At 43.2% G+C, this 15,230-nt stretch overlaps 1 protein-coding gene across 1 annotated transcript in view; it reads right to left on the bottom strand.

Annotated features, from left to right (window-relative positions):
• Window positions 1-3,269: 3,269 nt before the first annotated feature.
• The window catches only part of GMDS (GDP-mannose 4,6-dehydratase), a 273,314-nt gene continuing 261,353 nt past the window's right edge, over window positions 3,270-15,230 (bottom strand). Inside the window, exons 10-11 of the mRNA XM_035125046.2 lie at window positions 5,855-5,923; window positions 3,270-5,016 (exon numbers count right to left, since the gene is read on the bottom strand). Coding sequence (XP_034980937.1) covers window positions 4,954-5,016; window positions 5,855-5,923 — 132 coding nt within the window. The 3' untranslated portion in view covers window positions 3,270-4,953. The remainder of the gene's footprint in view (window positions 5,017-5,854; window positions 5,924-15,230) is intronic.

Raw genomic sequence — 15,230 nt, forward strand, 5'->3', positions numbered from 1 at the left:
CTTTCCCGTCACCGGTTAGAGACGCAGGCCTGGCCCAAAGAGCCGCTCACGGTTTCTGGAGCGCTCCAAACAAGTAATTGAAGGGAGGAAGAGGCTTCACACCCGGAGAGCAACCTGAGCAGCGAGGCTGGGAGGAATTAGCTGAGGTGTCTGGAATGCCAGCCGCGAGACCAAGGCCAGTTGCGTTGAGACTGGGCTGTGGGTGCGGGATATGCGAGGCGAAGCGCCGGGCAGTTGCAGGCGCCCTTGATCCTTGCAAAGCGCCACTCTCCACCCTGTCGCGCAAAAGCAGGAAAGCCCCAGGGGCCCAAACTGCGACTCATTCTGAGTTTCAGACACCCTCTTGTCCCCACTCTGTGGTGCCAGAGACTGGTCACCGCCACCAGCTCTCACACATGCCCCCTTGGGCCCACTTCCCCTTGGAAGGGGAAGTTAAGAGTGCGACTGAGAGAGATGGAGCCCACGGCTTCTGTTCCCACTTCGAGGCCCGGTGTGCACGAGTGCATTTTTTTCTTAGGGGAAGAAGGATGGGTAGGCTTGATGGTCACATACACAGAGCGACATATTGCAGCCGCGCCAGGAGCCCATTTTAGGAAACAAAACGCAGCTCCGGCCTCTTTTCCTGCTTTTTTTTCCGCCAACGTGCACGCAGAGCTGACAGGATGAACTGGAAGACTCGGGCTGCATGGTCTCTTCTGGTGGGACTTGCCGGTTATTATATAGCCAGCGTCTGAAACAAATCATTCTGCGGTGAAGATGCGAGATGTGCGCATTCCTTGTCGGAAGGAGGATCCCACTGGGCCTTGACAAGGAATGCGAGCTGGCCAAGCAGACCTCCCTCCTCTTTCACCCTCCACAGCAATAAAGCAGTCACCTGCCACGATGAATGTCAACATGCCAGGGGAGTGATATTGCAGATGGGATGCCAGGACTGGAGTCGTCCGGCGCGGCGGCGGGTGGGGAGAAGACGGCTACATGCAAACCCCCCCCCCCAATAATAATGAATCCAGAAGGCCCAGCCCCTGTCCACTTCACCCACTCTTTCCAGAACTTGGGAGGTAAGTCATGCGAGAAAAAAAGGGGCGGTCTCCAGCTCCCCATCTTCTCATAATCATCAGGTAGTTTACTTTTCATTAACCCACATGACCCAGCTTGCGCTCATCTCACTCAGTCAAGACTTGGGAGGTAAGTCTTACAAGGGAAAAATAAAACTACATGGTAATTATGAGATACCAGGGCTGCTCCTTTAAATTACTTGAACACACCCAAACACAATAAAGGAACCGCCATGCCAGGGGACCCCTCGAAGGCGCGAAGATCAGGAGCCGAAGTTTTCACAGGATGCTTACTGAGAGTCGTAACAGGCGCAGAAAAAGTGTAAGCAAAGATAAGGAGCGCAATGCGAAAAACGTTAGGCGCGCCAGCTCCCACCGAATGCAATTACGCATGATTTCAGTGGTACTCAGTTGCAAGTTTATTTTGCAAGATTTCAGTCTCGTGTCGTTGAATAGTTGGTTCTATAATGGCACAGTAAAACAACAACAACAGGAATGCCTCTTCTCAGTACCGTCGCTGGGTAACCTCCTTAACACCGGGTCACCTTCCTTTCGCCAGGCTTATCCACGCCTTGCCTTGCCCTCGCAACACTTCCTAACCCTTTCCGCTCAGCGGCGTTAAGGCGCCACACACCCCAAACTTAAACATTGGGGACAGCAGTTCTGTAAGGATAGTCTGTGTCTCTTGAATAGAAATTACGCTATCTCAGTAAACCTACAATGAAGGCTCAGGGTACTTTAATGTGAGTCCAAACAGCGGACGTACTTCACAAGTGATTTAAATTTGTGGCGTGCATTTCTGTGGGGATGGCGCAGGAGAACCTTCCGGTGGTTGGTGCTGGGAAGCCACCACTTTCCTTGAACTGACATCAGTTTTGCCACGGATTTCGGTGCAGCCGGAAAAACAAAGAAACGAGCATCCCTGCACATTCCCTAATAATGGGACCAAGTCAGTCAAAATCCCCCACTCCCTTTACATTTAAAAATAAAACATCGGAAGCCTGTGTTTTAGCTTCTTGTAGCGCATTACAGCGCATTATCAGGGCTGTACCTAGCCACGGTTTCTCAGCACCCCGGTCCGCTCCAGCGCGATAGAGGCCGGCGCCGGGGAGGTGTGGAAGTGTGACCTGTCCTTAAACACAGCCTGACCCTAAACACGTCGCCGTTTTCGATGGCGGTGCGGACTTCCCGAGGGCGCCTGAGCTTTCTCCCGGGACATGCTAGCCCTCGAGAGCCCCGTCTGCGTGTCGGTTTGCCGCAGACCCCTTTCGGTCAAAATCAGTCCGGATGCGTGGTTTGAGCGCACTGTAAAAGAAAAAGCAGCGGAGAAGCGCTCTTAGCGTAAAGGCGAACAACACAAGAGAGTCACAGGCAGTGATTTCCAGGGGCTCCGCAGGCCTCGGGTCTAGCTGATCATGTTGGGAAGCAGCAGTTTTATTGGGGGATTTGGGGTGAGCCAAGTTGCACTCACTTCGCCAGCAACTGTCTGAAATCGCCCACATAACCAGCAGTGCCCGGAGCATGGCGAGGGCAGGAGTGAAGGGGAGAGAAAGGAAGCCGTCTAGTCCGGACACAGGTCGGGGAGGGAGCGCAGCGGAAAGCAAAGGCACCCCTTTCCCCAGCAGGAAGACGAGCGGCCCTTGGCCGGTTGGCAACGCGCCCCGTTGGATTTGCCCTTCCGTGCAAGGCCTGCAACAAAGCGCAGAAGCCAAGCGGCTGGCTCGCTTGCTCGCTCCCGAAGGTGGGAACCCTCTCCTCGGCTTGGCAAGCCCAGAGGCGGCTGGCCCCTCCTCGGCCCAGTCAAACAAGAGCCCCTCTTGTTCTCCGAGCGCCCCCTCCTTCCTTGCACCTGCGTGGAGCTGCGAGAAGCGCCAGGCAGCGGCGGCTAAGTTCAGCCTCTCTGCTGCTGCTGCTGCGAAGGCAGCCTCGAGGAAGCATCTGGTCCCAATTGGGAGCCCCCCCCTCCATTCCCCGGCCCGCCAGCTCCTGTTGCCCCTCTGAGCATCAGCCAGGCCGGCCCCAAGCCCTGGCTAACCCCGAAACCACCTCCTCTCGCGGCGCGCACACTTTCCATCGCACCGCCCGCCTCCCTCGCAGGCAGCCACACAAAGAGTGCTCTCTCTCCCTCTCTCCCGCAGGCTAGGCAAAGCTCCCTTCGCCGCCTCCCCCACCCGCCCTACACACCTCCTGAAAGCAGAGGGCTGCCTCTCTCCCATTGCCCTCTCCTCCTCCTGGATTCCTCATCGGTTCTACTCCCGGCTTGGAAATGCATGCGCCCTGCTTCTAACCTACCCGGCTCTCTCTCTGCCCTTCTAAAACCAACGCGGGAGACTGGGCTGGGCTGAAAGTGGTTCGAATCCAAGAAGCGAGTTTTACCCGGGACCGGACGGCAGTCAGCAGTCAGACTCCCTCAATCAGCACTTCATGACTTCAACGCAATTTCCGTGTTAAGAAACGTGGGCCCGCAACTTTTGTGACACGACCGTGTTCTGACTGAAATGCAGGGTCGCGAGGAAAAGTTGGCAATGCCCCACCCTTTCGTTTCAAGGTAAAGAGTTAAAAGAAGCGCACAGAGTGATTGTCAGGCGGGAGAGCCAAGGGGAAGGCAAATGTATGGGAACCGTGACCTCTGCATAACCTTGGTACATTGGCACCAAATGTTTCAACAATATTTACTTGCCTTGAAGTTTGGATTTCCCTCCTCCCCTTTTAATCTTTTTAAAGGCCATCTTTGTGGCAGCTTCAGGCTCCTATATGTCTAATTATAGTAAGCAGAAACAGGATGGGATGTGACTAGCTCTGTTGTGTGCAGGAATTGGGTGCCGCACAGAGAGGCTTTTTGTCACAGGTTCTTACCCCGCAAACATATGCATACACAATGCTAAGATGGGGAGCTGAAGAATCAAAAACATAGCAAGCCCCCTGGAGGCCTCTAAAGTCAGTAAGGATTTTTAGGGTGATGGAACTGTGCGCTGCATGCGGGAGTTACCCATACCGTAAAGGGTTCTGGCAGTGGAAAGGGCAAGTAGCTAAGGGCTAGCGGGAGGTAAGCATAATCCCTTTGTCCCCTGAACAAATAACATTAAGGAGACTATAAAAAAACAACAAACCACCTTCTTATATGTAAGACCCATTCAATACAAATAAACTTTCTACATTACATTTCGCACATGAAAAGCACATCTGTGTAGGAAATACCGGTAGTATGCAACCCACATGTGGATCATTTAAGATTTTTTTTTTAAAAAAACCCATTTCCAAACCTCTGATTGCCTGATAGGTTAAATATTAAACAGGAGGTGCAATGCGATGTTCAGAACTCAACATTATTCCATTGGATAATATAGCTATGATTTTACATAAATCTAATTGTAGGTAGGTTGGATCCACCATATATTGGGTTTTCCAAACATTTATTTCAGACAGCATTGTAAAAAAAGAAAGAAAAAGGAAGTACCCTAACTTTGGAAAGGAAGCATAAGTCTATAACTCTCACTCTTTCTCCCTCCCCCTTCCACTTGTAGTTGAGAAAGAATTAAAAAAATGCATGGTACAGTCTTAATTTATGGAAAGGAATTTTTTTAATATCAAAAGAAAATGAATTGGAGTGGCAAGCTGGCCTCCATCATCTTGTCTACATATCAGGAGGAAAAGTGCAATCACTTCAGCCTATCCTCTTCAAGGAATGTAAAGTCATGATGCATGGTTGATATTTGAAAAGGGGGGAAATGATCCATTGCACAAGCAAGAGGAAAATAAAATGGCAGCAAATCTTCAACACCCAGTGGAGTGATTGTCATTCCCCATCCCCAGCAATGGCACTTGCAGAAGTCACAATTAGGCTGGCCATCTCCCTGGAGGGTCAGTCATGTCATCAGGTATGGAAGGAGGAACAGATTCATGCATTGGGATTGTTCCTCATGAGTTCCACATCTGCTTCCACCATCTCTTTCACCAGCTCCTGCCAAAAGGAAGGGATACACACAAAACCAAGAAACAAACAGATGTGTCTGGCTCTGCTTAGAGTGATAGCTGTATTCCCACAACATTACTTCCCTCTATTTTCCCCTGAATTAGCCCACCAACCTGAATAAACCTTTTGAGATGCATTCAGACAATCTATTTATTGTGCCCTTGAGAGCTGGTCCTACCATTAGCAGGCAATGGGTAACCAATGTTCAGGGTATTCCTGAAGGACAGTAAATGGTTCATCATCATTACTATGATGCCAACAGGAGCACCAGTTGGATGGTTCTGCCTCAGGCACTAAAATGGCTTGGGCTGCTTTGAATGCACGTTTTCATTTGTTGCACTCAGTCTTCCCCTTTCTACTAAAAAGTTGGGTTGCCACATTTCAAAGGGTGAAAATCCAGACAGAAAAGTTGCACTGCTGGCATGGGCTGCCACATGTCCGGATTTTCCCGTACATGCGTATGATTTCCGCCGACTGCAGCATTCTGCATATGTCCAGGAAAATCCGGACGTATGGCAACCCTAGTCAGAATGGCATTTCTCATGTTGAGAATATTGCTCTGGTCTCAGCATTCATTCAGCACAATGTTATGCTTAGGAAAATGCAATAATTCCCCACAGTCAGCATGCACCTCATCATCTTTCCCAAGGACCCGTGACCCTTGATAGAAAAAGCTCTCACCCCTTCCTTTAAATGACACAAAATGTTATTTTATTTCTACTAATAATGAGTTTATAAATTTTTCTAAGCACAGATAACCCCCCCCCCAAAAAAACCAGGCCATCAAATAAAATGCATAGAGATAAAAACCCCAAACAGAACTTACGTCAAATGTGACTCTGGGTTTCCAGTTGAGTTTTTGCTTTGCTTTGGTGCAATCGCCTTGAAGAAAATCCTGTGGGGAATAAAAAGATGGGTGGGTGATTCCCTTTCCAGGCTGCAGGGGAGGTGGACAGGCAAAGTGATGGTTACAAAAGTGTTGATGGACATCACCTCGCCCCAATTTCATTACAGACTCCTCCATCCACACAGAGCTTCTAGAAAGTGGCAGTGCTTCACAGAAATTCAAACCACCTTCCTTCTCTTTCCCAAGTTTTGCAACTCCGAGTCAAAGTGCTGTGGCTTATAAATCACCAGGAGGCAGCATTCAAGAATAGATGTGCAGACCATTTACAATGTATGCTGCACATCAAAAATATTGACTCTTTAATGGAGAACATCTTGTTTTAAGCTGTCATACCTCCTAAGACTTGCTACTGGCAGAGCTGTTTCAAATTAATGTATCCCACCTTGCACTCCCCCCCCCCCCGTCCAATTTTGGTTAAATTATAGAAGTAAATCAAACAGAAAACCTGACACTATAATGTTCTCTTTCAGATACAATCCATATGATCACTAAAAGGTAGTGCTGAAAAACTTCACAGTTAAGAGCAATATAACAAATGAATGCAGCTGATTTTCTCATTTCGAACTACTAGCTGTTGCAGGTTTTTGGATTTAGCAGTCTTTAAATGATCACAAAGGTCTTTCTAAAAGTGATCCTAAAGACAATAAGGACCATTAGGTGTTGCTTGTAAATACAGTTAACTGAAGACAGAACAAAGGAGGAGGAAAATGATTTTATTGTAAAGTGCTTTAATGAACAGGCTGCTTTCATTCAGCTTGTAGTTTTAAAAAATTAAAAATATATTCTTAACATCGCTTGTAAAAAAAGGAAAAAAGCACATTTGCACCAGTTCTACCAAGACTGTGTTCACCAGGAGTGGGGAACCTGTGGCTCTTCAGATGTCAATTTCCACCATCCCTGACTATTAAGCTATGCTGACTAGGGCTGATGAGAATTGGAGTCCAATGGCATCTGGAGGGCCTAATGTTAGCCACTCCTGAGGAACACATTCACACACAACAACAGTCTTTTTCATGACTTCCACAACAGACACATTTTGGTATGGGAGGAAGGTGCTTCATTTCAGCTTAGCACTCACACGCTGCAGCTGGTCTCAAGATACTTTTGAAAGTGATGCCCAGAAAACCTTTTTACCAGGATCACATCACTTTCATATTTTGTTAATCCAAGCTGAGAGTGGAGAAAAGCTGTTGTAAAACCATGCACAGATTCTACGAGATGTAGCCTATTTGGTTATTTAACGATCTAGGAACAGCAAAGTCCAACTTCAGTCTGCAATCCTAAACACACTTTGGGTATGGCCAGTAATGAGATTTATGTCTGAGGAAATAGGCACAGGATTGCACCGTAAGTTAAAACAACAACAATGCCCCAGATAAAATAGTAGACTCTTTTTTTTGTGCCACGGTTATTTATAAGTCATCCAGTACCATCTAGTAGTAAAAATAATTGCATACAGACAAATTACAGTGGCTACAATGCCTTGATTTGCTGAATAAATGTATGAAGGATTGTGCCTGACACCTTGGTGGCTAATAGTCTCTATTTCTGCGAATGGTTCATTCTATGAAAAAAGTGTGAATACAATTACTTAGAAAACAACAATAGAAAAGGCTTTGGGGGGGGGAATCACTGCTCAGCTACATTATTTAAAGTGTTAAGTGAACTGAGATATGCACCTATTTAACTTCCAGATTTAGTCTGAACTGGAGCCTAGATGCCAGTTCAGGGGCAGACTGAAGCTCTGTGCTAGGACTTTGGTTTCTTAAAGCACATCAAAGATCGGAAAGTTTATGAAAGGTGAGGATGAGGTCCCAGAAGTCACTCTTCCCTGCCAAAACAAGGTTATGAAAAGTCCGCTGACCAAGTCAAATGCAATCCTGCCACTCTTCCGCTTCTGCTGTAGCACAACATAACAATGAATTTGGGTTCAAAGCGCAGTCTAGTTTACTGTCTATTTTTTCTACAATGGATTTCCCCCCTTCTTTTTGGTGCCACTGGTCTCTAAAAATACATAAAATCAGGAGGGGAAGAGCATTGAGACCCACAAATGACTGACTGAAGAATGTATTAAGATACACACACACACTTTTTAAAAAACAAAAGCAGCATTCTTGCTTTCAGTAATTTGTTAGTACTTTGTTTTCCACAGAACAAGGGATGCTGCACACACACTTTAAAGCAAAATACACTAAATCTTTATGTTCTGTGAAAAGGAAAACAAAGCTTAAAATTGCAAATTTAAAATGTGAGTTACAACCTGTTCTTGGCTATGAAAAAGCAAAGACTTGGCGAAGCAACTGAAAGCTAACAGCCAAACTGGTGCTGTTTAATACTACTGTACAAATCTCCCACAGATTTAAATTCACTTAGCTGTGATATGATCTCTGTAGGATAGCGAAAAGCATGAGTTTATCTAGTAAGATTTTTTTTTTTAAAAAAATGAAGCCCTCCTCCCTTTTCGTAATTGCAGGTTTAAGTGTCAAATGCTGCACAATTATGTTTATTAAACTTGATCTCATGGCAGTTCAGTTTTATAGTCTTGGAAAAGACACATACTTTTGCATCAAAGAACTGGTTGTGGAGTGTGGTCTGGAATTTTTAAAAATAAAGCAATGAAAGGCAGAGGAAAAAATGCAAACCATTTCTATGTCAATATCCCATTTCCTGAGTTCTGGTTCTGGGTGTCATCATAGCTTTTATTTTAGCTCATTAGGTGAATGATCTGGTTTCACTGTGCAATTTATTACTGTCTAATTCAATTTTCTTTAGCAAAGCATTCGATAGCTTCACAGTACAAGCCTGGGTGAGTGATGGCTAGCACAGCTCCAAAATGTTTTGTTTTGTTTTGTTTGTTTGTTTTAAACTTGCAACTTAATTCTGAGACTTCCTTTAGTGGCTGGAAAGTTCAAAGAAGGATACATGCAAGGGGGTAGAGGAGCACAATGTCACAACAGAGGGTGTTACCATTGTGTCACATCAATGTTCTACTGAGCACACAGACAAACATACCAGGCTGTTCTATTCAAGACATAAACAAGTCAGTATAAGGATCTGTCAAAAGAAGGGACTTTTTTTGGAGGGGAGGCTGAGAGTACTATATTTATTCAGAATTATATCCCACCATATATGGAAGGTTCAGCGTAGCTAACAGCAGTTTTTAATTAAATATGTGTGTCTCTTTGCCTTAAAGGAGTCACAAATTAAGCCAAACAGATTTGACAGTGTTACAGAAAGCGTTGATAATGCTCACTGAATAAGTATGTCCTTTTTTTTTACAGTGCTATGTAATCATGACACCTATGCCATATCTTAGGTTATGAAATCAAACAGTCTTAGCTCCCAAATTTGCACAAATGGTTTTTCAAACAGGTATAATAAAAATCTGTGTTGCACAGTTGGATTATGTTATATGGCATACAAAAGATGCAGATATTGTAAAAGATTCATGAAATTTGTTTTTAGCAGTTTTGAATATATTCATTTCGGTGTTATATATTTGTGTGAGCTGAATAAGCAGTTTTGAGTATAACACATCTTGAAAGCTAGAACTGTGTCATTTAAATCTAGTGTTAATACCGTATACAATTGCCCTGCCTTGATTACCGTACTTTGAATTGGTCTTTTACTGTGGTTTGGCCAAAAAGCATCACCTGATGGAAGCCAGGGGCTTGACAAAATAATGTTAATGTTTCTTAATGATTGTAGATGTTTTACTCATGGCCTGAAACCTAGCTTTTGGAAGATGACTCCTCATAGCAAAGACGGAGCAGAGATACTGTGAAAAACAGTTTATGTAGTTTGAAATTAGACACAGAGAGCTGAAATCTTCTAGTTGCAGTTAGCTGAAAATGAGGCGCAGCCTGGGGTGGGTGAGAAGGCTACATGTTCTCTAGGGTTCAGAAATTCAAAGGGCTATCCATTTGCTTCCAATAAGTGATCTACTCTTGTATTTGCAAATAAAGCAAACATTACAAAGACACTGTAAGTTGCTGTCATGAAATGCTCTCATTGAAAGGTAACCAACTGCCCCAGAACTTTTAATCACTTTGGAAAATGTTACAAATACAGTGCGTATTTATGAAAGGACCACTGTAACTCTATAGAGTACAGACAATTAAAGCAAGAGTGCAGGTCAATTACATTTTAGCAAACAGGACCACAATCAAATTGGTAATGGATGTTAAACATCTTTAGGAATTTCAGGACGGCATCTATGAATGGCATTCACTTTTCATTTTTTCCTTCACTATTTTTAGAAAAGTAAAGTTGTGGAACAAGCATGATACCAGGGGAATAGAAGAATGCCAGTGAATTTGGTTCTTCATCTAAATTTGTTTTAATGCAGTGCGAGCTGGCTAACCTCCATTCTTGTGCCAATAGGTTTTTTTTTAAAGACAGAATTTTCACAAAGAGCCAAAAAGACTGGAAAATGCAAGCAGTTCAGATATAAAGTGGTTTCGCTTGCAATTAAAGGCTAGACCACTTCCTAATGTGAACAAAGAAGCATTTCACTTGCTAAAAACATACATGCAAAGTAGCTTATTTGAGGAAGGGGGAAAGATGCTTTCCATGAAGGGCTAGTTCTGAAAGGTGCTGAGCTCTAAAGCCCTCCATTTGTTTCATGATTTTGTTGCCACTCATCACATCTTAGGATAAGGTCCCATTAAAAAGTTTCCATGATACTGTTAGGTCAATAACAAATCAGGAAATCTAAGCCCAACCTCTTCCACCATTCACTAAAAACCTGCCTGTTAATCTTTGGTCTAATGTTTCCAAAAGGCCAAAGCGCATGGATCTCAAGAAGTAATAAACATAAGGCTGACAATAATGATAAGGAATAGCCGTCACTCCTCGTTTCTCACCACACTGCAGTATATCAGTACAAATTGAAGCTGAATCCAGACTTCTCCTTTAGTGACAGGGAATGATAAGAGACAAGAAGAAAACAGCAAACTGTCTGGTTTGTTCAGGAAGTTGGGAACTGGTGGCAATGTCCATCAAGCGGACCAAGGGAATGCCGTCAGCATTAAAACAATGCTTCAGCTCAACGTCAGGGAAAGAGCATCAGTCAGCAGAGTTTGACAAGCACATTGACAATGGAGACAATGGAGCAAAACAGAGGGGGTTGGCCCTGTGTGATGTGTGATTTGGTGCTTAACTGCTTTGATGGAAACAGTGCAGAGTTTAATCAACACAAGGATAAAATGCCTACCTATCTCTTCAGAGAGCAGGTTGCAGGCCTTACTTTTGTGCTTATGTCAACCAAATCACACACATGGCTGGCAATGTAAAAAAAAGCAAAATTATTTGACTGGTTCACTTGCTAAAAATGGTTCTTTAAGCAGATAAATGTCTCCCACCGGAGGGCTAATCCAAAGATCACTGCAATCAGTACTGATTTTAAGAGGCTTCAGATTAGCTCAGTAGGTCCTCTCTTCATTAAGGGGAAAAGTGATACCCTCTGTTATGTTCCATGTCCAGAAAAGATGAGATATGGGTTTAACTCCTCCATTCCTCTCACTATGGAATCCTAAGGTGGTAAAGTCACCATAGGATGCCTTTATTATGTCAGTACCCTGAGAGAATACTTCGTCTGAGTTGGCAGCAAATGGCAGTGGGTACTACACCACAGTAAACCCCTGAAGATTATAGGTTCCTCTCTATTTATTTGATCTTTTTTTCCAACTACAAAAAAGCAAACAATAAGCAACATATTCATTAACTAACATTACATTAAGCACTCATTTAAAAAACAACCACTTTACATATTCTTTTTTTCAGATCAAATTCATTGACACACCAGATATTAAATTTCACAAAGGGGAGGGGAGGAACGGACAGTTAGAGTTAGGAGTGTGTTTAGCAGGCTTTTACATATATTATTGTTAGACTCAATGTATAACAACAACAACAACAACAACAATTTTATTTATATCCCACCCATCTGGGGTATACCAGAAATGGGAATATTTTTTACCAGGAAATCATCCCTGACATGGTAAAATCAACTTGTAGTGAGTTTCTCACATCAAAAAGTAACATTTAAATCCAACCTAAGTACTCTTACCACCAGCTGTGGCAGTACTGCCAAATACAAAAGTTCAGAATCATCAATTTTACATTCCAGCTTTTCATAAGACAATGAAATGTGTGCAACTATATTTCTAAGTTTGATGGGGGAAATTATGGGAAAATGTTTTCAATATGGACCTCAAGTTTTCTCTTTAAAATAAAATTGAAATCTACATTACTGAAGTTATTAAAGTTATTAACCATATGTAGATTTTGGTTAACCTAGTTAGCCTAATAGTTAACCAAAATCTACATATGGTTAATAGAAGATATCACATTACATTTATTTATTTATTTAGCAAATACTATTTCAGTACCTCAGCCCCTGAATGATGTTACTTTTGCCAGTCCTTCCACATGCTTCCAGTCCTGCCTCCTTTGTCTATTGCCTCTTCCCCAATGTAGCCCACCCATCCTACAAAAACAGACATCCTTTACCCTTTTTAAACTGTAACCCCCTAGAATTGACTTGTAGGTGATCAAACAAGGAATTGTAACTTGGTGCACAATGCCATCCCTGGAGTAAGGCACAGAGCTCCTTCCTACTCACAGTACACAAGAATCCTAACACAAAGCGCCTGCACTCTGCTTTAAGCAACTTGTGGTTCATATCTCTCGAACCTATGACACTCTGACGGACTGGTTGTCCTGCCTCACTGTGGAGTGGCCTTTTACTCCCGTCCAAGTTCTGTGATCCTGAGAATATACCAAGTCCTTCCCCAGACATTACCCTTAATCACTGATAAATGTCAGATTCTGTCGTTCCTTTCAATAGATGAAAAATGATGTCACTGAACTGTTCCCAAGGTACTCATAAAACTTTGTCTCTTAGAAGACTAAAGCACATAAAATAGGCTGTCTTTGAAGGACACCAGTACTTTAAAACATGGAGAGAGAATCACGAGGGAGTGATTTATATGAATATATTGTATCAGTGTATATCTAGGGTGAGTAATATTTCTCCCAGAAATTTCTGATGGATAGTTACAAGTTCTGCTCGCCTTACTCAAATCACACACAGCTAGCCTGGTGGTCTAGAGATCGGGAAAGGAGTTAATAAATTTTGGATCTCACTCCCAAGGCATGGTCACGCATCAATGACAATCTTGCTTCTTATTTATCAATTATACAACAACACAGCTTTGTTGGCAGGTTTTATATGATGATGATGATGATGATGATGATGATGATGATTTTGCATATATATCTTTGTTGCAAAGCGAATGATTCATGCAATGATTAAAGTAAAAGAAGGTGGGATGCTTTTGCATTTAGAGCACGTCTCCACAAACGTATCCCTCAGCATGCTCCACAGAAGAGGAAATCCAAGCAATGGCCTTTCACATGACATCATAAAAGCCTAATTTATCACCAGCCACCAAACATCTAGAAAATCATAACATCCTTTCAGGAAAGCCATGTGCAAAATAATCAGATCTACTTTGATGACAGCTTTAATGCATTGGTCCAAGTAGGACACTACAAAGAGTAACCCTTTGCAGGTACTTGTTTACAACACATCCAGCTGCATTCTTCACCTCAAGAGGAACATTTCCTGATTTTCATTCCATACACATACTTTCCCAAGTTAGTTTTATTCAAGTGAGATTCTAGTCCACCCCACATTCCATATTTAGAGTCGCTCTGTTAATTCACATGCAGGACCAAGGACGGGGAAAGTTATAGTAAGTGAAGGACCACCCAGAATAGAAGGAGTTCTGTAGTAGCGTGCAGTGCCCAAATGGACAGGTTGTGAATCCACATAACCAAAGACAAAACGGAGTAACTCTCTTTCTTCTGCCATTGAACTTCAAGGCCATATGGCAGAACTGTAGCTACACCCTTCTCATCAGAGGCTTTGTCTATTGAATAAGAGAGAGTCTTATTCTTACTCACTTAAAGCTGAAGCAGTTACCTTTTCACTGAGGTTACTAATATTGTGAATTCTCTGAGACATAACCTACTCACAGAGCTTGAGGTCAGGGCAGCACTGCAGACTGGCCCCCTGTTCTGGGTGCAATTGAGACAATTTGCATCAATTCTAAACAAGAAGGAAGTCAAGCAAATGGCTTCAAGGCATGGCCGTAGCCAGGATTTTTTTTGGGGGGGGGCAAGCTTCTGTTAGGGGTGTAGAACCTCAGATTTGTATTGATTTAGGGGGACAGCTGCTCTGAGGGCATTAACTATATGGGAACAGAGTTTGCTTTCCTATACAACAGATAATATGAGGCAGGTGCCTGAGTTTTACACAATCCTATTAGCCACTGCTTCTGGCAGCTTGAACAAACTAAAAGCTACAGTATATGGGAGCAGGACCTTGGCAGTGACAATGGAAAGACACAGTGGTCAGGTTTGTGGACAAAACACCCATTCAAAACTATTTCTGCCCAAACAGGGATCCCAAAATCTGTGCTTGGTATGACGATGGTATATGACACCCATCCTCCTCAAATTATCCCATATGCAAGACTCTTAATTCCAATTTGTGTTGCAGTGTGCTCTAACTAGGTGCCTTTGAAACCGATTCAGAAACTTCAGTTCGTCTAAAATGCAGCAGCCAGATTACTGGCTGAGGTTCTATTTGATCTCGCAAAACTCCTGTTTTAAAACTGCTGCATTGGTTGCCAATTCATTTCTTGCCCAATTCAAGGTGCTCATGTTGTTGTTTAAAGCCCTAAATAACTCATACTTGAAAGACTTCCTCCTTCCCAACAGAACCTCTCAGGTGCTGAGATTTATGTGATTTTATAAAAAAAAAAACTGTTTTGATTTTATATTGACCGATTAGGAACAGCATATAGAAGTGTCTTTAAGAGTGTTCAGCAAACTATGAATATAAGCTACATGAAGCCATTTAAAACCAGCCTAAATACAAGGGTATTAACAAGGAGTTTATAATACTAATCCAGTAATCAAAATCCAATACAATGGGCTAATGTAATACAAATGGAGTCAAAGAATGATGCAATTAAGAAGACACTCTAAGCCAAATTTTGAAGGGAGTCTCATAGGTGTGTGGAGCCAAGCTTTTTCAGTCTTTATTTATAGGAAAAACTCTGATTTTGAATTGCATTCTGCAAGAAAGGTGTCCTGGTGGCACACTGGATATGGCTCAAGTGCTCCTGTGCTCTGCGATACTCATCAGATCTTAGTAGCTTCTGATTTTTAAAATCACCATTTTCTTTTTGTGGCTTGCTGCTCTTTCATTTGTCACTTCAGC

This window comes from Zootoca vivipara, chromosome 8 (assembly GCF_963506605.1).
Source record: "Zootoca vivipara chromosome 8, rZooViv1.1, whole genome shotgun sequence".
Taxonomy (NCBI): domain Eukaryota; kingdom Metazoa; phylum Chordata; class Lepidosauria; order Squamata; family Lacertidae; genus Zootoca; species Zootoca vivipara.